This window comes from Zootoca vivipara, chromosome 1 (genome assembly GCF_965207765.1).
Source record: "Zootoca vivipara chromosome 1, rZooViv2.hap1.1, whole genome shotgun sequence".
In the NCBI taxonomy this organism is placed as follows: Eukaryota; Metazoa; Chordata; class Lepidosauria; order Squamata; family Lacertidae; genus Zootoca; species Zootoca vivipara.
This window is the reverse complement of record NC_142582.1, coordinates 47,700,174-47,726,808: the sequence shown is the minus strand read 5'-3', so window position 1 is coordinate 47,726,808 and position 26,635 is coordinate 47,700,174. Positions and strand designations below refer to the sequence as shown.

The 26,635-nt window shown below is 42.0% G+C and overlaps 1 protein-coding gene across 1 annotated transcript; it reads left to right on the top strand.

Moving 5' to 3' along the window:
- Nucleotides 1–5,302: 5,302 nt before the first annotated feature.
- Nucleotides 5,303–26,635, top strand: ERCC3 (ERCC excision repair 3, TFIIH core complex helicase subunit). Its single transcript, XM_035128303.3, has 15 exons — nucleotides 5,303–5,786; nucleotides 7,851–8,056; nucleotides 8,810–9,046; nucleotides 10,016–10,065; nucleotides 10,435–10,570; nucleotides 10,924–11,088; nucleotides 12,566–12,770; nucleotides 14,013–14,327; nucleotides 15,627–15,811; nucleotides 17,843–18,045; nucleotides 22,017–22,113; nucleotides 22,304–22,421; nucleotides 24,618–24,736; nucleotides 25,184–25,336; nucleotides 26,221–26,635. The coding sequence occupies exons 1-15, from the start codon at nucleotides 5,768–5,770 to the stop codon at nucleotides 26,353–26,355; spliced, it is 2,343 nt and encodes a 780-aa protein (XP_034984194.1). The 5' UTR covers nucleotides 5,303–5,767; the 3' UTR covers nucleotides 26,356–26,635.

The following is a 26,635-nucleotide window of genomic DNA, read 5'->3' as shown; positions in this document are numbered from 1 at the left end:
TGCTTAAACTATGATCACCACATATTAGCACTGGAGTTTTGGATAGATTATGTATATCTTCACCTTTCATTTAAGTACTTCTGTACTCCCCCTCCACCACCACCACCACCACCACCAAAAGTTGTATTTCTGTGGCTTCAAAGTTTGCAGCTGAAGGGAAGGAGGCGAGTCTTTAGGTCAGTATAATAGGCCAAAGTATTTCTTGTGCCATAGCAAACCAGAACATTGCAGAGTTTACGGGAGAAGTAGTCCATTTTATTCCAAATAATTCAGAACAATACTTCTCCCTTGGCTATCTTGGTTCGGTGTAAGTCAGACATGCATCCAAGTGAGATTTCTAAACTGCTGGTTACTGAGAAACTTAGCATCAAAAGCATTTTATTGAATTATCTTGTGTATGCCAACTTTTTCTGCATTTCTAAAATAAGAGTACTTGACAAAACTAATGCTATTGGAAGTAGCTGGAGTCAGGTGAAAGGGGTCTTGTATAGGAAGAAGGGTTATTGTAATATACATATATTTTAACGGATTTGACCTCTCTCCTTAATAAGAAAGGAATAACTACAAAAGGTTACTGAAATTCTCTCTGGCTATTTGATTGTAATACATTCAAACCCTGTTGGCAAAGGATGTCTCCTGAGACCCATCCTAGGCTATCAGACACTGAACAAATTCACAGAGTAGTTTAATAGAGGTTGAACTACTCACAAACTCTGTTTTTAAAAAGGATTGTCCCAGTTTTGAATACCACCACACACCCACACACACCATGGGCACATAATCATGACCTAAAATAAAAGGTTTGTGCTTTCTTTTTGGAACAGGGTATGTAATCTGTCTAAATTTCATGTGGCTTGCTATTTGTTAGTATCACAATTTTAAAGCTTGATAATGTTTGTCCAAAAGTGGAAACTTGATTAATTGCAACCCCAACGTGCTTAGCCTGCCACCTGTACCTTGCACCATTTTCTTTAGAAAATGTCACTGTAAGTTATGGGGAAGAAATGTTGGTTAAAGTAGACTTTTGCTTTTAAAAAAGCTAATAATGATAATAATAATGTATATCTATCCTTTGGATCTAATGTACATTTTTTTATGCAGCTGTCAAATTCTCTATTTAATCCCTTGGTTTCTCTGTAAATGTTTTTACTCTCTGTTTGAATGCTGGGCACAGTTTGTAATGTATGTAGACAACGGTGTTTTTTTCTATCAATGTTGACTCTTTTGCACATTTTTTGAAATTGTTTGATTTGTACACTGTTTTAATACTCTGACCAACTGTTATGGAGTGTATGCGGATTATGTATGTGTGCAATGTACTACTGTCTTGAATGAGGATTTTTAAATTCCGTATAAATGCGTGTCCGCTTCTGGCTTTACCTTGGTTGAGGAACTCAGGACATTAGCTTTGCTTACTAGTTCCCCCACAATAGTCCAAATCCAGCAACTTGGTTGTACCTGCAGAGCTTTGACACAGATACTGAACTCTGTGTGAATAGGGACTTCCCAGTTCACTCCATACTATTTGGGGCACCTGCCAGTTGACCAGTCAAACATGGTCAAGTTGATCACCGTCTAACACCATGAGTTCAATGTAACAGTTAACTTGGCTCTGTTTTGCAGCTAGTGCATTTCTGATTGCTTGCCCATTATTTGGCTAGAAGGCTAGCCAGATTCCAAATGCTTTTTCCCTGATGTGCAGAGTGCGCACACCCAGCTTCTCAGAAGCGTGGCATAAACAGGAACAGGGAAGCCACTGCTTAATAGAGCTTCAAATATGTGTCAGATCCTCTGCGGAGTTTGGATTGTGGTAAATGTGTCTAAGAACTTTCCAAATATAGGGTACATAAAAATGCCTTCTATGTACTGTCTGTCCTGTTTCCCACAGACCTATTCCAGTTTCATTTCTACATGTTTTTTAAAAAATTGTTTTTTTAAGGGTACTGCATTTAGTTAGATGAATATATAAAAGCTTTGAGAGATAATTTACTAGATAAATATATTTTCAGCTGGCTGATGTTCAGAAAATATTTTATTTTTTGTTTTTAACCATTCAATATGTATTTGTATTTCCAAAATTAGACATGAATTGTATATTAAAACACTCTGGCTGGATAACGGTATGGTTTGTCTTGTAAGGTCTCTTTTTCTCTTTTAAGAGCTAAAAATGTTTCTGTGATACAGAGAATAATAATACTGTTCTGAAAAGCTGAAGGCAATCTTTCAATTTAGAGCTGCTTGAGAAAATTGAGACACAAAACCAATCTTAGAAAAGTCAGATGTTTTTATTGCCTGTTCTTTTTTGTTACATTGAATGTAATGTTTCCCTCTTGATCTTAACGCTTTCCTTGTTTTCTGGTACTGGAAAAAAATAAAGCATGTTGAAGGTACTAGCAGAATACCAAGTAATACTTAAATTTGCCAGCCTAGTTCGTGGCTTGAAAGATTATTTGTATGATTCTTAAGACGTACCAACAAAAAATTCTCATGTTGGGTAAATAGCACACTGGTGGATATCAAAAACCAGCAGTTAGGAAAAGCGGTACTCTCTCTCTTTCCTTTTTTTAAAGAGCCTACTAATAGCCTAGTATGGTGTGGTATGTTCATGCACATTTTGACCTTGTCATAGTCTCAAAAGTGTGCTTGTACAAAATGTATAAAAGCATTTTGATTTTTTTAAAACAACAACAACTATGTATTTACCTGTCATTTTCTTGCTGGTAAATGGCTTTTATTTTATTTGGGTTTTTTATCGATTATAAAAAGAAGCCATGTTTATATTCTGTGTTTGACCAAATTACTTCTGTTTTATGAAATTTGTATATTGGTGGTACACATCTTCGTGTAGGATGATTGTGCATGAGGACCTGCAAGAATTAATACAATGAAAGATTGGAGTTTTTTTTTCTTCCAAGTTAATTCTGGAAAGGTAATGGTGCAAAGGTTTACTGGATGTAACCTTATGAGCTTATGGAATGACTATAGAGAATGGCACTTCTAAGTGTTAATAAAACAAATATTTATTTCCACTTTGTTTTTTGTCTTTTCTAAAAAGCGCATTAATACTTGGCATTTAGATAGTGCTTCGGAGTGATACCAAAAAAGTCACGCTTGGAGTGGACCCAGTGGAATTTAATGGACAATTCCCTTGATTTCAGTTGAGCTGACATAGCTGGAAATTATCCTTAATGTACTGACAAGGTTTCATGTACAGCATCTCAATTATTATTACAACACTGCAGGGTAGGGTTGGGGAAATCCAGTGCATGTTTTACCTAGAAGTAAACCACACTCTAACCCACAGAGCCTAGGGCTTGCCGATCAGAAGGTCTGCAGTTCAAATCCCTGCAACGGGGGTGAGCTCCTGTTGTTCAGTCCCAGCTCCTCCCAACCTAGCAGTTCGAAAGCACAGAGTGCAAGTAGATAAATAGGTACCGCTCCGGCAGGAAGGTAAATGGCATTACCGTGCGCTGCTCTGGTTTGCCAGAAGCAGCTTAGTCATGCTGGCTGGAAAAACTGCCTGCGGACAAACGTCTGCTCCCTCGGCCAGTGAAGCGAGATGTGCGTCGCAACTCCAGAGTCGTCCACAACTGGACCTAATGATCAGGGGTACCTTTACCTTTAAACCACTCTGGGGCTTACTCCTTAATGTATTTAGCACTGCAGATTCATTATTGTAACTACTATGCACCACTATACAACTTGCAGGTACTGTTGGGTGTTCATATATAATTTCTATATTGCTTTTCCCATCCCAGTGTTCATAGTACTAAAACAGCCACCTAATATCTGAAGAAGTGTGCATGCACACGAAAGCTCATACTAATGACAAACTTAGTTGGTCTCTTAAGGTGCTGCTGGAAGGAATTTTTTTTATTTTGTTTCAACTACATCAGAACAACATGGCTACCTACCTGTAGCCACCTAATTTATTATTGATTGATTGGTAAAATTGGTATACCTCTCAATATAAAAAGAAATCTATACAGTTTACATGAAATATAATTAAGGGGGTAGGGGGAAGATGAATATAAAATCATATAAAAATACACCATCAAAAAAATTGTTTAGAAGCTAAAACTGAGTACTGTAGAACTATATCATAGGTATAACTTGAGTAGTGCACAAGAAAGAAAAAGTTTAAGAATTAGAAATGAACGAAAGCTTGGGCAAGCATGTCTTGGTAACAGTTGTTTAAAGCTGGTTACTGTCTCTACCTTTTAAGCCACCCAGGAGAGGGCATTCCAAATGGAGGGTGCTGCCACCAACAAATCATCCTCCTTGTCTAGGTTTACAGTACTGCTTGTAATCCTTCACTGGTAGGATGAATACCTCTTACAACTTTTATTATAATACTGTGTTGACACTTGTAACTGAACATGGGAAAAAGTAAATTTTACATTATAGCACTTGCAAACCGCTTTGTAACTTGAGGTACCACTGTACTTACAAAAACATGAAAAATGTAACAATGATGGGGAACATCTATTACGCTTTGTGTACCTCTTACTCAGGGCAAAACATTTTAAACAATCCAAAACAGACAAATGTTTATACGAATAAAACCAATTTTTTAGACTTCTTGCCTATAGTCAAATAGCTCAGGCCAATGGCATGCGCCTACACAGAGCGGCGCATGCGCAGAAGCGTGAAATCGCGCTTCGCGCATGCGTCATAGCAGCGCTTCGACATCCAAAAACTTCGACTTACAAAGACGGCTGCGGAACGGATCATCTTTGTAAGTCGAGGTACCACGGTACGTAAATCCGGCACTGGCTATCCTACAGATGCTTAGGTGGCCTAATACAGGTGAAACTCGGAAAATTAGAATATTGTCAAAAAGTGCATTTATTTCAGTAACACAATTTAAAAGGTGAAACCAATATATGAGATAGATGCATGACATGCAAAGCAAGGTATGTCAAGCCTTTATTTGTTGTAATTATTTGTCGTTAGGCGGGTCAATTGTAAATGGAATGTAATTAATGAAATGTATTAGCGATGTTTATTTTTGTATTATTGTAACTATTTGTTTCATTACTGTGAAATTTCCAAAAGAAAGCATCTGTAAAAATTATAAGAAAAATAAATTATTTTTATTTATTTATATCCCGCCCATCTGGCTGGGTTTCCCCCGCCACTTTGGGCGGCTTCCAACAAATACCAAAATACATTAAAATATCACAGATTAAAAACTTCCCTAAACAGGGCTGCTAATAAGTTGCAATACTGAAATAAATGCACTTTTCGACGATATTCTAATTTTCTGAGTTTCACCTGTAAATCTGTTAGCCTGCGAGTTGCCACAAGTCTCTGGGCTGCTCTTTGCTGCATCTGTCGTGGATGCTTCAGCTGAGATTCCTGCATTGCAAGGGGGTTGGACTAGATGACCCTCGGGGTACCTTTCCAACTCTACGATTCTACGACACCCGACGGTCAACGACCTCCTTTCTGCCAAACGGGCACGGTCGGCCCTGCTGGGCTCCCCGGCAAATCCGCATCTTTCCTGGGCACTTGGAAAAGCGGCTCCAGGCTGAAAGAGGCCCCATCTCGGCAACTTTAGCCCTGGGGGCGCACACTTCTTTCCCTCCCGTGCAAATCCCCCGTTGCTGTTTTTTCCCCGCCCCCCGAGATCGGCCATGTTATGAAGGCGGAGAGGAACCGGATTCGCTCCCTGTCCTTCTCCGGAAGCGGCGGAGCGAATGGGAAGGGACGCGGAAGGGACGCGTGAAAGCGGCGTTGCGCACTCTGCCGAAGCCGCGTCCCGATGGGCAAGAAGGAGCGAGGTGAGGAGGCGGAGAGGCAGCCTTTTCCCTTGCTAGGGGAGCGGAGCCCAGGGAGATCGTCCCGACCGTGTGGTCCCCAGGGATCTCATTCCCAACCCATCCCTAGCAAGGGAGATTTCCAAGTCCTGGAAGCCCTTGGGGTTTCTGCTGTTTTCTTTCGTTGGGGAGGGTTTGATTTGAACCCCGGTACCTCTTTTGAACTGTAGAATGCATGACGGGATAAATAAAAGAGAGCATGCCTTTTATTATCTTAGGCGCCTTTGTCTTTTTCAACACATGCATATTAATTTGGGGGAATGCAGCTGTAAAAAGGCGTCTTTTTTTCTGGCAGCTACAAAATTGGTATCTACAGTTAGGCAGGCTATACAGTACTGTACTTGCTCCCAGCCCTGTTTTAGGCAGAGCCTTCCGGTTTGAAAATTCAGCTCTCCTAAGTAATGAGTTGCCTACTGCTTTTCAAAAACAACTCCTTTTGTGAATAAAAAAAGGACTAGGGGCCCAAATCGAAGATTGGAACTGGCAGTAGAGTTCAGTGATAAAATGCAGGCCCTTCCAGCAGGGAGTGTCCAGGTTTTATCATCAACCCAGTTAAGACTGGAGAGCCTTTCTAAGGCTCCAGAGAGCCTCATGTCCTAAAGAGTTTGGAAGCTTAGCAGGGTGAATGGGCTGACTGAATGTCTCAGCTACAGGTAGGTAGCCGTGTTGGTCTGACGTAGTCAAAACAAAAATATAAAATCTCCAAGGTGCTACTGTAAGGATTTTTTATTATTTTTGTTTTGAATGTCTCAGCATTAGTCTCTTCTAGGGTTCATTTAAATTAAAATTAGTAATACAGTGGTACCTAGGATTACAGACGCTTCAGGTTACAGACTCCGCTAACCCACAAATAGTACCTTGGGTTAAGAACTTTGCTTCAGGATGAGAACAGAAATCGCACAGTGGCGGCAGCGGGAGGCCCCATTAGCTAAAGTGGTACCTCAGGTTAAGAACAGTTTCAGGTTAAGAACGGACCTCCAGAACGAATTAAGTTCTTAACCCGAGGTACCACAGTATAGCTGTCAAGGAGCATGGAGAGAACATATCTTTGGAGCAACACTGGTGGATTGTTTGGGGTGTGACTCCTGAGAATTTTCTGGATTGGAAGCTTGGTCCTTCAGTGATGTGTTTGAGTTTGACATTCCTGCTTTAGAGGGCCAATTTGTCTTGGTTTATTTGACTTGGTTCTCCTCTTGCTGCCCAATGAATACTTCTCTCTCCATAACTGTGGGTTGGCAGTGTAAACAACCCAGTCTGTGCCTCTTGCTAAATATTTTTTGAAAACGCTTGTCTGGCGTGCCTTTCAGAGACGCATTAGTCCATGGAAGTTGTAAGCAGACATGTGTGCATTTGAAGGGAAACGCATTATCAGTGCTTAGCACACAAGCACATTTTACTTAACGCAAATGAGTGTGCTGTTGTCAATCAGTTACGTCACTCTGTTTTGGGTCTTTTCTCTTGCTCTTTTTTTCCATGGACATTTCTTGGAATGTAGAAAATAATAGCATGAAACACGTTAAGGCTACACAGTCACCTTCAATATGTGAATATGATGCTATTTGCTATACAGTACATTCATTTGCTACAAATATTTTCATTGTAGGGAATCTAATTTTGCCCTAATAACAGGAAGGCTGATAATGTCCTATATGCCTTCTCAATGAGACAGAAAGGCAAATGCAAAGTGAGGGAAGTCTGATCCTAATAGTTGCCCTGAAACAGCTAAACCTGCTCCACATATTCTGTCAGGTGAGGGGCGGTAGCTGGGCGTAGTTTGTGGGAAAGCCTTCCCAGTCAAATTGGGACCCCTGTCAGGCCTGGTTAGATCTGAGGACTAAATGTCCCCCGTTAGGGAGCAACTTTTGGTTTTCTGAAGATTCTTCATAGAGAAAGGACAGAGAGGCTTCCATACGGGTTCCTCTACAGACAGTATAGTGTTGTAAAATTCTGTGCCTGTGATTTGTTTAGCATGAAAACGTTTTTCTGAGTTGCAGGCATGTTTTAAACCACTTGGGCCTTGGTTTTCAGATAAGAAGAAATCTAAGAAACGACACTATGAGGAAGAAGACGAAGAAGAATATGATATCTCAGGCAAAGAGTCTCAGGAAGCAGTTCCCTCGGCAGCAGGGAAGCAGGTGGAAGATTCCTCAAACAAAATAGATGAATATGGAGCAAAAGACTACAGGAACCAGATGCTCTTAAAGGCTGATCATTCCTCACGCCCCTTGTGGGTGGTAAGTTCCATGAACTTGGAATGCTCACGTTTCAGCAAGGGAAATGTATCAAAGTATTTGGCTATATTGAGCTGGTTTGCATGTGATGCTGAGCTAAACTGTGGCTTAGTGTGAACACAGAGGTTCCCAGAGAGGAGATTGCAGCCTGTGTGCTTCTTCTATGATGCTCTTGCACTGACGTGAGCTGTCTCAACCTAGAGTGCAGTGGGACTTCTGCCATGTGGTGGACGGCATTTCCAGGAGAACACTTAAAAGTGATTTATCCCACAGGTGTATTTTCTTCAGACTGTTTAATAGCCTTAAAAAACCACCACCTTTGAGTTCTTTTTAAGTGATGACATCCCCCCTGCCCCGACCTTCTTCCAAGGAGCTCACAGCTCAGGGTAGCATGCATGGATGCTTACAACGTGCATTTGCCCTTACAGAAACCATGTGAGATAGGCTAGGCCATCAGTATATAGTGGCCCCAAATCACCCAAAGTGAAGCTTCATGGCATTTGAACCTGGGTCTTCCCATTCCTGCTCCAACCACTACACAATTGGCTTTGGGTGAAATTGTGTTATTATGAATTTTAATTATGGATAGTTTTTTTAATATTCAGATTTATACTTCTTACATTGCTGTTGGGTTTTATTTGTTGGTGAACTGCCTTGGTATTCTAAAAAAAAGGGTGGGAAATAAATTCTTTTAAGAATGATGAACATACAGATAATATAAAGTATTATTACCATTGATGCTTGCCTTTTTTGTAGGCCCCTGATGGCCATATTTTCCTCGAGGCCTTTTCGCCTGTTTACAGGTATGCCCAGGATTTTCTTGTTGCCATTGCTGAACCAGTTTGCCGACCCACCCATGTCCATGAATACAAGTTGACGGCTTACTCCCTCTATGCTGCTGTCAGTGTGGGCTTGCAAACGAATGATATCACCGAATATTTGCAGAAGCTAAGTAAGACTGGAGTGCCAGATGGGATCGTTCAGTTTATCAAGGTAAGCCGTTAATCATTATCAGCTTGCTTTACTTTAAAACTAATAATAATAATAATACAACAACAACAACACAAAAGCAACAGTCTGTTGCTGTGCTTGAAGCTGCCCAAGAACATTGCTGCACAACTTAACATGATCTTCAATAGATGAGTGGTGGAGACTTGTCAGTCCCAAAGTCACTCATTTAAATGGGGCACAGCTAAACACTGAGGATTGGGCATCATGAAGAAGTGGATAGGTAGCTCAATGGAGCAATGCTCTATGGGTCCTGCAAAAGCACAGCCACTTGCTGCTGTGAATCTCGGCCAGGATTTTGCAAGCTGGTTCTGGTCAAAGCTGAGAGCGGATGTTTGCAATCAGGTCATCATGGGGCTAAGCCACGGTGTCTTGTCTACCACCCCTGGACATAACATTTAGGAGAACTTCTCATGTGCATTCTACCCATCACATAGTGAGCACTGCCTCATTGCCAGTAGGTGCCATGGCATGGAACGAAGGTGGAGAAACCTGCTGTGTGATGCACAGGATTCATGTGGCCATGGGAGTTGTCTAAATCTCCAGTAGCCAACGTGGTGCCCTCCAGATGTTGTTCAACAACTCCCTTCAGCTGCTGCCAGTATGGCCAATGGTTGAGGATGATAGGGCCTGGCTGCCCATGGTCTAAGCCAGGGTTTCCAGTTCCCTGCTGTTTTTAGACTACAGTTCTCATCATCCCTGACCATTGGTCCTGCTAGCTAGAAATGATGGGAGTTGTAGCCCAACAACAGCAGGAGACCCAAGTTTGGGAAACGCTGGTCTAATCTAACTTTTTGAAAATGTGGGGCCTTTGTTCTCTTTCATGTTTCAGGCATGTAGCCTGCCTTGTTGGCGATCTTGTGAAATAAGTTGCAACATTACTCTCGCCATGAGTCTAATGCAAATTGAATTTCTTCAGGAGTTCTGTTTCTAATGCATATTACTGTTTTGCAGCTTTGTACAGTCAGCTATGGGAAGGTAAAGCTGGTCCTGAAGCACAACAGGTAGGCAGGTGTTTGCTTTTTTGAGTTGCAGGGGATTATTTCCCAACCCATTGCCAAATCCCAAATAATAGCTGATTACTGAGTTTCGGCTGGGGTGCTGCTTGAGTGAATTAGCTTCTGTTATAGAATGCCATTGCAGAAAGCGGTGTGATTGGAGTAGCAATATTCTTAACAAACTGCCTCTTTAAAAACTGTGCCATTACTTCACAGTTCTCCTAAAAGTACGGTATATGACACAGCATCCTAGCAAAGTGTGTCGTACAGAGGAGCAACCTGCTCTGTGGAGGCAGACCTTCTGTAAAATGGTGGTAGATGTTGTTAACATTTGTGAAATCTATAGGATTCCTTCTTCTTTTCTCTACCTCCTAGGTATTTTGTAGAAAGCACCCACCCTGAAGTCATTCAGCAGCTTCTCCAGGACCCAGTTATTAGAGACTGCCGGCTGAGGAATGCAGAAGGGGAAGAAACTGAACTCATCACTGAAACATTCACGAGTAAATCAGCTGTACGTTGAGATTCTGGACCACCTTTTATGTAATACGGCTCCTTCTTTCTTTACTAGAGGCTTTAGAAAAGCTTACCTTCCTGCTGTTCTCATCCCGTTGAGTTTCCCACTCCTTTGGAGGTATCAGAGATGGCCATGAGGCATGTTGGTTACATGTTTCTCTGGGACCCTCTACTTCTCTTCTTCTGACAGCTTTCCTCACTGCTGTATGGCAGTGATGTGGGGCTTCTGCTTATTTGCAGCCTGTATTGGAGTACAGCTTGCCTTTTACAAGGTCCTCGGCAGCTAATTGGTAGAACTTAAGCCTCTTTCTAGCCACATTTTCCCTCTAGCCTGATGATTTTCTGTTTCAGATTGTCAAATCCAGTGAAGGGGGAAGTGGCCCTTCGACGTCGCAAGGGACAGATGCTCAGGGTAAACCAGGTGTTCCTGCTGACTTGTTTGAGTTTTACGAACAAATGGATAAGGATGAAGAGGAGGAGGAGGAAACCCAAACTGTGTCTTTTGAAGTGAAGCAGGTAAAAAAGCAACTCCATAAATTTGATGGCACCCCCGTTCAGGATACCCTTGCCCATAGCATATTGAATATGAATTAATTCAGTTTTGCGACTTGGAGGGACATGGTTCTCCATGGTGGTTGTCAGCCCTTTGCTGCTTAGTTTGAAGAGCCATTTTCCTTCCTCCCAGGCTCAGTTGTGTCTGTGGGTTCTGCTCTCCTTCGGTTATCTTCAATTTTGCATGTCGTACTTGCATGCCTTGGCAGTTTTGTGTGACCGCAGAACAATGTCCTTTAAACCAGTAAGACCAAGTGTTCCGTAGAAACTGATTTCTGTTGCAGTATGATGCTTTGTTGGCAGCTGATAGGGTGAAGTGGATCTTGGCCATGTTAATGCAAACCGTTAACTTAGGTTTAGCACGACAAAGTGTATTGAATGGACTTTCAACACCTATACAGAGGAAGAACCAAGGCTACACATTCTGTTGCAAAGAGACTATCCTAATTCAGGCATCCCCAAACTGCGGCCCTTCAGATGTTTTGGCCTACAACTCCCATGATCCCTAGCTAACAGGACCAGTGGTCAGGGATGATGGGAATTGTAGCCCAAAACATCTGGAAGGTCGAAGTTTGGGGGTGCCTGTCCTAATTCATGCTCAGTTCGGTTCATAAACATGGATAGGAGGAGTGGCTGCTCTTCCCTTCCACAGAAATAGAATAGAAATTATATGATTGTCTGTACCATTGGGAAAGCAGAGCTGAGAATAGTTCTGGATTGAGCTCATGACTTCAGTGAGTGTGACCCTTCACAGGCAGGGATAGGGGACCTGTGGCCCTCGAGGTGTTAACTGGAGTACAACTTCCATGATCCCCAACCATTGGCCATACTGGCTGAGGCTGATGGGACTTGAAGTCCAGCAACATATGGAAGGCTGTATGTTCACTACTCTTGTTTCAAGGGCAAATTAGGAATTTTCTCCTGAATAACCTGAGTAGAGTATATGTTACCTTATGTTCATGTGCACTCAGCCTGAGAAGGTGATCAGGATGAAAATTCGATATTAAAACTGTAGTAAGTGCTTTCTGCATCCCCTGTCAGCTGGAGCTCTAAACTCTAAAATCAAGATGTAAACATATGCTAGAAAATTAAAGCATAGGAGTGATTTTTTAAAAGAGAGACTTTATTTTCTTGTTGTGGCTCATAAAATGTGAGAAACATTTTCAGATTTGTCAATGATACCCAAAGCGTTGCAGCGTGTTTGTGTGCTAAATAATAATAATAATAATTATTATTATTATTATTCCCCTCCTTTCTTGATGGGCTGCCCCAGCCACCCTAGGCAGCCTCCAAACACCTAGTCAAACATTAAAAGCTTCAGATCTAGCAACCTGACATTCTTCTTTCAAGCTTTACAGGAAGATTGTAGCTGAAGCTCCCAGCGAATAGCAGAGTAGCAAAATGAGGGGAAAAAAGATTTTCCTCCTGCTTCTTTTTTAAGGAAATGATTGAAGAGCTTCAGAAGCGATGTATCCATCTGGAATACCCTCTACTGGCTGAATATGACTTCAGAAATGATTCGGTGAATCCTGATATTAATATAGACTTGAAGCCGACAGCTGTCCTCCGACCATACCAGGAGAAGAGTTTGAGAAAAATGTTTGGGAATGGCCGTGCTAGATCCGGTGTTATTGTCCTACCTTGCGGTGAGTTGGCTGGGCTAAAGTTAAAAAGCTTTCTCAAATTCTCTGATTTTGGCTTAGGCTTCGTCACAGGGTATTGAACGAGAGTGTTTATTTTGCTGGAGAGCAATCACTAATCTGAACTTTTATGGATATATATTTCTTGTGCTTGTGAATTTCTCTTTCCATTCCTCTTGGAGCAGCTTATCCAACAACTTGCATCTGCATTTGTCTTAAGAGCATTACCGGGGCCAGATGTGCCAGCTAAACTTTTTCATATTTGCGTGACAGGCAGGACATGCATCACAAGTGCTTTTTCATATGACCGTTTTATTAGATGTTCTCTTGATAGAACACAGCTCTCTGGGGTCTTGTGCGCTTTCTATTCTGGATCCTCCCCCCTCCCCAAATAATATTTATTAATTTTCAAACATTTTAACACAGAAACAAAAACAAAAAACAATAAAACATAATCAAAAAAAGGGAAAAGGGGAAAAAAAGCAAAAACATATCAGTTCATTACATTAACTTGACATTGTGGACTTCCTCAATTCCCCCCACACTGGGTCCATTTATTAAATCTAAATTAAGCAATTTTCTTTTGTCATCTTAAATCATTCTGACACAATTTTTCCATTATTTCCCAACCAGTTCTAATCTACTCAAAGAAACAAAAAGACATTGACTATCCTCAACCTATAATTCATTAATTAATCCAAATCTAACTTTATTTTCCCACCCATCTCTTATTCTTCCTTTAGCCTCACATTTTATACCCCTTTTTTTTCTTACATTCAAATGTTATTTCTTCTATCATACATTTAACCACATTTGTCTAATTCTACCCCCCTTCCCCTGGACTCCGGGTCTCCCAGATGTATCAACCAGCTCCATAAAACGTTCCAGTTTCAGACCATCTTAATCAGAAAACAACTCATTGTTACTCCTCACCCTATTCCCACTCTTTCGCCACCTGTCCACCACTCTCCCTTCTTTGTCCCCTGCTGCCCCCCCCCCATTTTTTAACTGTAGCACAGTATCATACAGCAATGTTTCCATTTTCCAGCCCTATTTTCCCCAGTTAAGCTCAGGCCCCAGCATGGATCCTGCCCTCCCTCACTCACTGGGAGGACATTATTCCATGCTGGTTCTTCTTTGAGGACTCCTTGAATCAAACACAAGTCTATTCTGGATCCTACTGCGCCTTGAGCTGTGGTGCGTTTCAGGCACATTTTTGACAACTTCCTGTCTTTTTGTCCACTTCAGGTGCTGGCAAGTCACTTGTAGGAGTAACAGCTGCCTGCACGGTGCGCAAGCGGTGCCTGATTCTGGGCAATTCCGCCGTCTCTGTAGAGCAGTGGAAAGCCCAGTTCAAAATGTGGTCCACCATAGACGACAGCCAGATATGCCGATTTACTTCTGATGCCAAAGACAAGCCAATTGGCTGCTCCATCGCTATCAGCACTTACTCCATGTTGGGGCACACAACCAAGAGGTCGTGGGAGGCAGAAAAAGTAATGGAATGGCTGAAGAGTCAAGAGTGGGGCCTTATGATCCTCGACGAAGTGCACACCATACCTGGTAAACAAGCCGGGCCCATGTCTGTGAACAATCCCATTTGCCCCAGTCTTAAATCCAGCACTACAGTTACCTTGGAAGTCGAATGGAATCCATTCCGGAAGTCCGTTCGACTTCCAAAACGTTTGGAAACCAAAGTGTGGCTTCCGATTGGCTGCAGGAAGCTCTTGCGGCCAATCGGAAGCCCCGTCGGACGTTCGGGTTCCAAAAGAACGTTCCCAAACTGGAACAGTCACTTCTGGTTTTGTGGCGTTCGGGAGCTGAAACTTCCTAGTTCCAGGGCATTCGGGATCCAAGGTACAGTTGTAGTGAACTATGGCATTCCCAGTTGTGTCATTCTGTAATGGTGACGTGTGCTGTCATCTGGCTTCAAAAATTAATATATGTTTCGGAACCCTAACACAGGTGGAGCATATTGCAGTGCTGCTAGTTGTCCTTAAAACTGGTTTGTGAGCTTTCTCAAAACAAGTAGGAGCTGCGTTTTTTGTAATGCCTACTACTTGACTATGATTGCTTTGTAGCCTCTCTTTTCATTATTCTTAAGCGGAGAGGGAGTGAAAACCCAGTATGGTTCACTATATGACATTTAGATTTAGACATGGGCTAAACGTACTGCAAAACTTGGAGATTTCATCTCTAAAATGCGGGACTAGGGGTGGGTGGAATCACAAACCATCTCACTAAAATACAGTAATTGAGTCTTCAAACCCTCCTGAATTAAAAAATAAAGCATACCTTTTCTTACTAAACTCAATATTATTCTGTTTATTTTAAAAATTATTATAATGTGCTCGCTTTTCCATACTAGGATGGACTCTCCCCCCCCCCCCAATGATATGATTTTGCAACTGAGATTTCTTCTTTTATTAAGCAACTAATATACTAAGGACGTGGTCTGTGTATATTTACTTGGAAGTATATCCTACTAAGTTTAACAGACCTGCAGTCAGGGAAGTATATATAGAATTGCAGCCTGGAATTCTAAGCATGGCAGATTTAATTCCCATCTTTTAGGTTGTCCCTTGTTTTCTCAACTTCAAAAATTATAAAGAGGCTGCTTACCTTTGATTTGATTAATGCTTGCAGAGCTTAAAAATAAGACTAGAGTCAAACTAAACCCACCTGGTTAAAAGAAGAAGAAGATTCCAATCTAATGTAGCTCTTTGAAATAGGCATATTTTTGCCTAAGCCATTTCATGTTACTTACAGCTCTAAAAATAAATGTGGCGCTCCTGCTTGAATGCCTTTATAAATTCCCCTTTTTGAAATCAAAGCATAATCTTTTCTTCTGTGATTCTTCAGCAAAAATGTTCAGGCGTGTGCTGACCATTGTTCAAGCCCATTGCAAGCTTGGGCTGACAGCTACTCTCGTCAGAGAAGACGACAAAATCGTAGACTTGAATTTCCTCATTGGGCCTAAACTGTATGAAGCCAATTGGATGGAGCTGCAGAACAATGGCTATATTGCAAAAGTCCAGTGTGCTGAGGTAAATTATACCTTGCTCCTTAAAGCTGTTGCTCTTCCCTGGATTATGTTCTTAAACATTCAGAGTAGCCATAGAAATGCTTTTTTTGTGTGGATCAATTTCTTTTTTTTCTAACCTAAAACTCTGAAATGTCTATCATTGGGTATATGTCCATGGGTTATGGTGCTCTTTTCCTGCAGTGAGTTTTCCTCTATCATGGAATTTAAAATCGGGAAACAGGAGTAACACAAATCACGGGGAGTTTTCCCAGTATTAAATCTGTTAACTTTTCAGCTGTTGCTACGCAGCTCAAAAATGAAGATGCTACAAATACAAAAGTCTTAAGCACTCAGGAGCAATTGCTTGCTTACAGTGGATTTTTACATATACTGTATATTCCTGCGTATGAGACTACTTTTTAACCCAGGAAAATCTTCTCAAAAGTTGGGGGTCGTCTTATATGCCGGGTCGTATTTCTTATACGGCGAGTATATCCCAAACACTATATTTTAACTGAAAAATTGGGGGTCGTCTTATATGCCAGAATATACGGTATTTGCCTTACTAAAGCCCTTTTCTGGTATTCATCTTCTAAGTTAAAAAAAACAAGGTGGAGGGTAGCAGCAGTGATGAGTATGCTACTGTCCCTACTTAATTTGCTGGAGGGGGGAAACTAATATGTTCATCTCTGTGTGTCCCCCCTCAGCATTTGCTTAGCTCAGAAGGAGAATGCCTGAAGAGAGCTTTCGTCTTGCAAATAGACAGTGTATAAAAATCCTCTCTCAGAAAGTTGCCTTTTGAGTTAACCCATTTTTACTATGTGAAATAACCAGTCTGCTTTGAAACGCTCAGTTCTCCTCAGCAACAGCAGAGGGCAGTGCCCGTTGCATGATCAGGCAACGCTGTGTTTGGGGCATATGAGCTGAACTATTTCTTTGTTAACTTGAAACCAGAGAGATGGATGGCAGGAAGTGCTGCACAAGGTTTACTGCTCATAAGGGTGAGAATACTGGATGAAGTGCAGCCAGAATGGTATTTGCCTAGAAGAGGGAAGAAGATGCTGTACCAACTAAGGAAGAGCGGCTGATTAAATTGATGGATTATACTCAAATGGCAAAACTGGCAGGTGTAATAAGAAACTGGGGGGGGGGTCTTAAAGAGTGGGGAAAATTTGTAGAATATTTGAAAAATTCTGGCATACAAGTGAATTCATTAGTAGGATTCATTTAAACCAAGCAGTTAAAATTGTACTAAGATAAATGGAAGAATAACCAAAAAATGGAGTAAAGTGGAAAATGCAGTGTTATACAATCCTAATTAGAAAAGGAACCACAAAAGACTGGGTGAGGGAAGTCAAATATGCAATTGTATTGGAGGTATGTGTTTGCAAGGTGTGTATTTGTCAACTTTTGAAAAATGGAAAATAACATTTATTTTAAAAAGAGAATACTGGATAAGCTGGCAGGGTGACCCAGAGGCTTTAAAGTACCCAAACCTAGAAATATCACTAAAAGTACTCCACCCCATATTGGGGGGGGGGAGTATGAGACCACACATTTCTCTTATTTTGGTTAAGCATTGCTTCATGTGTTGAAAGGAAACAGTGAGAGAGGAATGCACAGGTGAGTCATCCATCCTCGGCTCACGCTAGGTTTGGCTCCCATTTAAACAAGCTGCCTCTACCAATTTTCTCTGATTTTCCCTCTCCCTATTTATTCTTGACCCTCACTAAAGGACTTGGGGTGGGGAGCGGGGGGCTGCAGCGTGAAGCAGAGAGAAAATTTCCCTTTTACAAGTGCTGCATTAGACACAATGCATTGTGTTATGTTGTCCGGGGGATGCAGTGAATAATCTTCCTTCCTCTTTTTAGGTTTCCTTTTAAAAATTCACAAACATCCTTTTAAAATTGTGAATATCTCCTCTTGTTGAGGTGCTGTGTAGTCGCTTTTTATCATACAGCATGACTTATAGACTCATAGTTCTCTTCTGAGAAATACATTACAGAAATATCCTGACTGGAATCTAACTTTGTTTTATTTGGCTTAAACTTAGGTATGGTGCCCAATGTCTCCTGAGTTCTACAGAGAGTATGTGGCTATAAAAACAAAGAAGAGGATATTGCTCTATACAATGAACCCAAACAAATTCAGGGCTTGCCAGTTCCTGATTAAGTTTCACGAGCGAAGGAATGACAAAATCATAGTCTTTGCAGACAATGTGTTTGCTTTGAAGGAGTATGCAGTTAGGCTGGGCAAGTAAGTATTGAATGAAGGGTAAACTTGAAGATATGTGTTATGCTCACCCATATGTTTCATATCCACAGTAAAATGGCATGATGAACAGCACTGACTCAGTCTTTTCCCAGTGCTGTCAAAATGGCATTTGGTTTTTCTGTTAATTCTCCTTCCTCTTAAAAAAACAAACTATAGTGATGGGGAGCAAGAGGTTATAAACATCTATACAATTTGCAGAAGCAATATTTGGAGGAAGGGTTCAATTCTTGGATCATATGTGAAAATTGTATTCTAATTAAGAGATTTTTTTCCAACACCCTTTGTGAATGGAGCACACAGAGCCAGTTCCCACAGTACCAGGGCCTACAGAGCCAGAGTCCGGACCTTTAAAGGTGCCTTCCCCTGGGCTGGAGGAACTGAGGGCCTCACAAAGTACTTCACCAATTCAACAGCACAAGAAGCGCACCAGGAAGCCATGAAGTGTGGGATAAATACCTGATTTCAGGCCAGGTGTTGACCTTGAATGAATGAATTTATTCTTACGGTCACAGACCAGCTTATGGCGTTGACCTCCCCCCCCCCCAAAAAAGCAATGAAGCCTAGGAGTGGTGGACTGGAGGCCGAGACTTTGAATGCCTCCTCTCACTTCTGCTCCCTGTCAGTCGGAGCTCTGGGCTCTTCTGCAGGAGCAGAACTGGATACCTACATAAACTTTCAACTGAACAAAATGAAATTTCTTTTATTAAGAAATGTTCAACGGTGTGGGGCTTGACTGGACAAAAGTGCTGTTGCTCAAGAGAGAGCAAAAGAACTTGTTTAATGTTGCTTTAACTACTCCCAGGTTGAAAATCCTGCTCTAGACGTCTAAAAAGGGGTTTATCTTATGTGGAGAATTGTGAGGAAAGTTGGAAACTTTGATTCAAATACAGTAAGTCACATTAGATACGTTTAGGGAGGAGCCGTAGTTCAGTCATAGTAACATGCTTTACATTTGGAAAGTTCAGATTCAGTCGCTGACATCACCACTTAAAAATATCAGGGACCAGATGATGCAGAAGAAATCAAGTCCCCGTAGAGCCACCATCAAAGTAGACAATACTAGGCTAGATGTCCAATTGGTTTCATTAAGACATAAAGAAAAACTGTGGTTTATTATTATTATTGGAGTGAGTTGCGGTGAGGCTCTGGATTGCGTTCTCTTCTGGCACAGCTGCGAGGAGGAGACGGAAGCTTTTGCATGTGGACAAGCTGAAACCAAGACAACTTGGGTCCTAACCCATCATTTGAAGCTGACTTGATTCCAAAACCGTAGTTAAGATTAACCACAGCTTGCTCAAGTTCAGATGTAATGACAAGATGCAGTTAATAAAAAACAGAAGGGAGAGCAAAAGCACAAGAGCCTCAGCTTTACTTCAGCTCATTCCTTTAATGATAAACTATCATTACAGTGGTACCTCACAAGTCGAATGCCCTGCAAGACGAATTTTTCGCAAGACGAATGCATCTTGCGATCTGATGGTGACTTGCAAGACAAATTTGTTTTGCGAAAAATTCATCTTGCGAATCGCGGTTTCCCATAGGAATGCATTGAAATTTAATTAATGCGTTCCTATGGGCAAAAAAAGAAATTTAAAAATCACCTTTCCTCTTTGCCTCAGGACAGGGAATACTGTTTCATGTACAGGTACAAAAATGCTGTCTAAGGAACTGTAGAAGTACTGTGTCAAGTGGTGCTCATTACTGCACAAAACTGGGAAAATGCTTATGGTAGCTGGGAGATACTGTGCCCTCACTCTCAAGTCATGCTAAGCCGAGCCATGGTTTAGCATGAACAAGCAAAGAGCAGAGATTGAAGCCTCCATTCTCCTTCCCTGCACCAGCCACCTGGCTACTATGTCAGGCCATGGTTTCACTTGGTATGTTGTTTGAACTATGGTTTGTGGTTTAGCTCTCTTCCAGACAAACCACCACCTGGAACCAAAGTCAGCTCTATGGTTTGCAACTCATACATTGCCTGGAGAGAGCTAGACAACAAATCTGCATAGTCTTAAGCATTGTTTGGCATTGTATGTGAACCTGGCCAGTGTGAATCTGAATCTACCAAGAAACTGAAATCCGTATATTCTCTCAGATGTATTGTATATTTCCTTCTCTCTCTCTCTCTCTCTCTCTCTCTCTCTCTCTCTCTCTCTCTCTCTCCCCCTTTGGTTTTTGTAAAAAAGATATGCCTGCTCTTTTGTGTGGTTTCCTCTTCTTTTTGGCCAAGTAAACAAGACATTTCTTCCTCCCTAGATGGTTTTACTGCTGTAAAGCCTTAACAGTCTCTTAGGGTCAGCAACCTGGGTACTCTGTCACAAAGGGTGCAGGGACAACCGCTCCTAAAAAAAATTAATCCACAGGGGCAGCTTGTTGGGAGCTGGGGGGACTGTCATACAGTGGTTCCGCTCCTTCTTCCTGGGCCGTGTTCAGAAAGTGGTGTTGGAGGAAGAGTGTTCAGACCCCTGGGCTCTCACTTGTGGGGTGCCTCAGGGTTCCGTCCTCTCCCCCATGCTTTTTAATATCTATATGAAGCCGCTGGGAGAGATCATCAGGGGGTTTGGGCTGGGTGTTCATCAGTATGCGGATGACACCCAACTCTATCTCTCTTTTAAATCAGAACCAGTGAAGGTCCTGTGTGAGTGCCTGGAGGCGGTTGGAGGATGGATGGCGGCTAACAGATTGAGGTTGAATCCTGACAAGACAAAAGTACTGTTTTGGGGGGACAGGGGGCGGGCGGGTGTGGGGGACTCCCTGGTCCTGAATGGGGTCACTGTGCCCCTGAAGGACCAGGTGCGCAGCCTGGGAGTCATTTTGGACTCACAGCTGTCCATGGAGCCACAGGTTAATTCTGTGTCCAGGGCGGCTGTCTACCAGCTCCATCTGGTACGCAGGCTGAGACCCTACCTGCCTACTGACTGTCTCTCCAGAGTGGTGCATGCTCTAGGTATCTCCCGCTTGGACTACTGCAATGTGCTCTACGTGGGGCTACCTTTGAAGGTGACCCAGAAACTGCAATTAATCCAGAATGCGGCAGCTAGACTGGTGACTGGGAGTGGCCGCTGAGACCACATAACACCGGTCCTAAGAAACCTACATTGGCTCCCAGTACGCTTCTGAGCACAATTTAAAGTGTTGGTGCTGACCTTTAAAGCCCTAAACAGCCTCGGTCCTGTATACCTGAAGGAGCGTCTCCACCCCCATCGTTTAGCCCGGACACTGAGATCCAGCGCCGAGGGCCTTCTGGTAGTTCCCTCACTGCAAGAAGCAAAGCTACAGGGAACCAGGCAGAGGGCCTTTTCGGTAGTGGCGCCCGCCCTGTGGAACGTCCTCCCATCAGAGGTCAAGGAGATAAACAACTACCTGACATTTAGAAAACACCTAAAGGCAGCCCTGTTTAGGGAAGTTTTTAATCTGTGATATTTTAATGTATTTTAATCTTTGTTGGAAGCCGCCCAGAGTGTATAAATAAATAATGATGATGGTGATGGTGATGATGCAAGGACGCGAGTGGGAAGGGAGGCCACAGCTGCTAATGTGCTAACTCAGTGAATTTAACAAAAGAAAACACCTTTTTTATTTTAACAGCTGCTGCTATCCTTTCATGTAGGATTAGCAGATAAATTCAGCCCTTTGATCTGTTGAGTCGGGAGGCACACATCAATCGGATAACATTTACAACTGTCTGGATTTATTTCTTTGGAAGGGGTGTCTGGAAGAATGGGTTTATCTTCAGGCGGGTGGGTCCTCAGTGCAGTCGGCAAAGAATGCTGCAAGGAAAGCAAAGTGTTTTTTGTATTCTGAATGGAATGTGAAAAATATGCGAAACAGATTTATTTTGAAATTCTCATGGTTTTCGAGTCTTCGTAATGCCTGTTCCACGTACTTGAGTCCAGGGGACAGAAGGCGACACCAGCTCATCACATTTTTTTGTGTCCTTTTATTTATTTATTTAGACCCTATATATATGGGCCTACAGCACAGGGGGAAAGAATGCAGATCCTACAGAATTTCAAACATAACCCCAAAATCAACACCATCTTTATTTCAAAGGTAATGGAAAGCAATCTGCTAGTTACACGGCTTATTTTGAGCAGCCTGTGAAACTGCTATAATGTTGTCAGAATTATTTATTTGTTTTACGGTAACCCACAAATCCGCGTCGCTCGTTAAAAGAGTTGCTTGTTTTTATTTTCAATGCTGGAAACAACACATTTGTTAAGAGGTTGTGTCTGTATTGTAGGTAGGAGACACGTCCTTTGATCTGCCAGAGGCCAATGTCCTCATTCAGATTTCGTCCCACGGCGGGTCTCGAAGGCAGGAGGCTCAAAGGTTGGGTCGAGTGCTGAGAGCCAAGAAAGGTAACTCAAGGCCGGCGCCCCTGAAAGTCTTCTATTTTAATGGGACACTCAAGCATGACAGTTACATAAGTCAACTCATGCAGCTGACTAAGCATGTACAATCTGCCATTGTGCTAGTTTGTCACTGTCAGCTCGAGGTCACAGGTTAAAACAAAATTCATGGGTAGTTCTAAAACAGGGGTCAGCAAACTTTTTCAGCAGGGGGCCGGTCCACTGTCCCTCAGACCTTGTGGGGGGGCGGATTATATTTTGGAAAAAAAAAGAACGAATTCCTATGCCCCACAAATACCCCAGAGATGCATTTTAAATAAAAGGACACATTCTACTCATGTAAAAACATGCTGATTCCCGGACTGTCCATGGGCCGGATTGAGAAGGCGATTGGACCCCTGTTCTAAAACGTGCTGCAGTAGGGGGCCATCTTTCCCTTTGTCTTTCTTGCCTAATCGCTCCTCACATGACACTTGGCATTAGCATTTTGCATGTCTTGTAAAGACACACTTTCGCAGACCTTGTGCTCAAGGTCTCTGTTCTAATTGTTCTTTCTGAACTTCCAAGGCAGCTGTGTTAGAGTTCTAAGGTGTGTCTGTTGCTTTGTACTACGTAGGATCTTTGCATAGGATTTGGGGTTTGGATGAACATGCTTCCTGCTGCACTGCTGATCATTTTATTTTTAACACCTTGACCAGCAAAGGGCTCTATGGATGTGGCAGTGTGCTGTTGGCAGTAATGGCACCCGACTCTTAGAATCGTAGGTTTGGAAGGGACCCCAAGGGTCATCTAGTATAGCCCCCTGCAATGCAAGAATCTGCTGCCCAACGTGGGGCTCAAACCCACTTCCCTGAGATTAAGAGTCTCATGCTCTTACCGACAGATATCATTGGATTGGGGGAGATTAGAATTATCCAGTGTTCAAACATAGGGATAATGGGAAGTAAGTGGATGGAATGAAAAATTCCTGCCTACATTGACGTGTGTGTGTGTTTCTTTCAAATGAAGGCATTGCTAGGGGGAAAGGAAACAAGAATAAATATGAAACATAAGAATAGTTGCTAACACCAAATAGCTGAATTTTACTACTTATAGTAGAAGGTTGTATTTTAGCTTGCTTTACATGATCTTATAGAGCGAATTCTAACGGAGTTGTGTCTTTGGTTTATAGCTTGGGTGTACCTCGTATCCTAATATAATCCTAGCCACTCAAATGAAATATTGGGTATGTAGAACATAGAAACAAATACCACTGATTTCATATATGACATGTACAGGTGAAACTTGGAAAATTAGAATATCGTCAAAAAGTGTATTTATTTCTGTAATGCAACTTATTATTTTTATTAATTTTTACAAATGATTTATTTTGGAAATTCCACAGTAATAAAACAAATAGTTGCAATAATATAGAAATAAACAAAAATAAACATTGCTATTACAGTACATTTCATTAATTCCATTCCATTTATAACGCATAACATTTCATTAATTACATTCCATTTATAACGCATGACGACAAATAATTACAATTACAACAAATAAAGGCTTGACATATCTTGCTTTGCATGTCATGCACCTATCTCATATATTGATTTCACCTTTTAAGTTGCATTACTGAAATAAATGCACTTTTCAACAATATTCTAATTTTCTGAGTTTCACCTGCATATGTTGGTTGATGCGAAATATTCTTTGTGCATTACGCATCAGAAGGGTATGATTCTGCAATTACTGCAAACTCTGAATGGAGTGTGGCAGAAGGAAACCTGGCTACTGCCCAGTTGACTTGGAGAGACCAGAGTGCTATGAGCTGAAATTAGATGTCTTTATTGTCATTGTCCCCTTGCGGGAACAACGAAATTACTTGGTTACCACATCCACTCAGATAAAGCATTCCACATAATCCAAAATTACTACAAAACCCTAATTAAAACAGTACAATACAATACAATAGCAAAATAAGGTGACTTCAAAGTCCAAGCTTACCATTTAAGGCCAAAATCGCTCTAGAGAAGAAACACTTCCTGGGACTTGGGACTTTTGCCCATCTGAGGGGAGCTCTTTTTCTTTGCCTAACTGCAGCTTTTGAATTGGCAGCTGGTGGTTTGCTTAGTTATCAGTGATTGCAGGCTGCTGACATGGCAGTAAGATAACTACAAAATGTTTGTTTCATGGTGTCCTGACGTGCTCCTACTTTTCTAGGAATGGTTGCAGAAGAGTACAATGCCTTCTTTTATTCCCTGGTATCCCAAGACACTCAAGAAATGGCATACTCAACCAAACGTCAACGGTTTCTAGTAGATCAAGGCTACAGCTTTAAGGTAATGTTGTCCCCTAATAACTTGCAATATTTTTTACAGTGACTGGCACCTGAGTGTTCTGTGGATCAACAACGCCGCAACTTAGAAACACAGTAACTTTGCACTAACTTTATTACCTCTGGTTCTGTGTTGCTCATAAAGATATAAAGGTGGGAATTTGAACTTTGGCACTCCCCAGTCTTAGTCCAATTCCGTAATGCAGGGATAGCCAAAATAGTTCCCTTCAGATGTTGTACTACAACTTCCAGCAGTCTCAGCCAGCCCAGTCAAGGATTCTTCTGCTAAACACTGTATCACCCCAGCCCATTATTTCCTCAGATTGTGAAATAGTCACCCTGCAAATGACAGTACAGGGCCGCATCCATAAGCTTCACTATGAGGGGTGTAGTTAATTTCTGTCTATGAGTACTGAGGAAAGTAACATCTCCCTTCCTTCCTGTGTCTCAGGTGATCACTAAACTTGCAGGTATGGAGGAGGAAGAGCTTATGTTTTCATCCAAGGAAGATCAGCAGCAGCTCCTCCAAAAGGTTTTGCAAGCATCAGATATGGATGCTGAGGAAGAGGTGGTTGCAGGAGAGTACGGCTCGAAGTCGTCTCAGGCAAGTGGATATCATGGTAGCCACTCAAGTTTGATGTGGAGCAAAGAGGAATTTAGTGTTCAACGCCACTCATCACACCCGCCGCCCAAGGGAAGTGGCCCAGCCTCTACCTGCTTAGTGGCAGCCGCTTCCATGTTGAATGAGAGGAAAGCCTGGAAAAGAGAAGGTTAAGGGGTGATATGATAGCCATGTTCAAATATATGAAAGGATGTCATATGGAGGAGGGAGAAAGATTGTTTTCTGCTGCTCCAGAGAAGTGGACACGGAGCAATGGATTCAAACTTCAAGAAAGAAGATTTCACCTAAACATTAGGAAGAACTTCCTGACAGTAAGAGCTGTTCGGCAGTGGAATTTGCTGCCAAGGAATGTGGTGGAGTCTCCTTCTTTGGAGGTCTTTAAGCAGAGGCTTGACAGGCATATGTCAAGAATGCTTTGATGGTGTTTCCTGCTTGGCAGGGGGTTGGACTGGATGGCCCTTGTGGTCTCTTCCAACTTTATGATTCTATGAAAGGAAGTAGAAAGTTATTTCCCCCATTCCTGTCCATCCTGCAAGAAAGAACAAAAGGAGGGCGTGTCTCTCATGATACAGGTGGTGAAGGATTATGAGGGGACACAACCTAGCTCTGAAAATAAAACGTGTGTGTGTGTAACTATCACAAATCCTGTTCACACGTCATATGAATGTAGGGGTTTCATATGTAGAACAGACATTGCTACCCTGACATTGCACTTTCTGCTGGTCCTGGCCTCTCCACTTCCACATGGCAGCAGCTGTTCAAATGTAGACATACTCCACTCAGTTGAGACGCCTGTGTGAAAAAGGGTTGCAGGCTCTGCCTTAGACAGTAGACTTCACTAAAATTCTCACCCTCTCTCCTTCTAGGTTTCCCGGCACTATGGCACAATGAGCTCTATGTCTGGAGCAGATGATACAGTTTACATGGAATTCCAAGCCTCACGAAACAGGGCCTCCTCGAATAAACACGTCCATCCCCTTTTCAAACGCTTTAGGAAATAGCACAAGGAGAGTGCATTAGGCTTCTCTGTCTTACTGTAAGAAGACGAGATAGATGAGTGAAGCAAAGTGTTATAAATGGACTTGACCTTTATAATTTATGTGTGGTATTTCATGGGTAATGCTTTCAATTTTTATTGAACAGCTTAAAAATGACTTCAGAATAATGCTCAGCTAAGGAAACTATTTTTTGTATACTGTATGTTTGTAACAAGTACACAGTAAAGGTTTGGATATCTGAAAGCACTGAATAAAAATATTCTGTACAAAAACCACCCGTAAA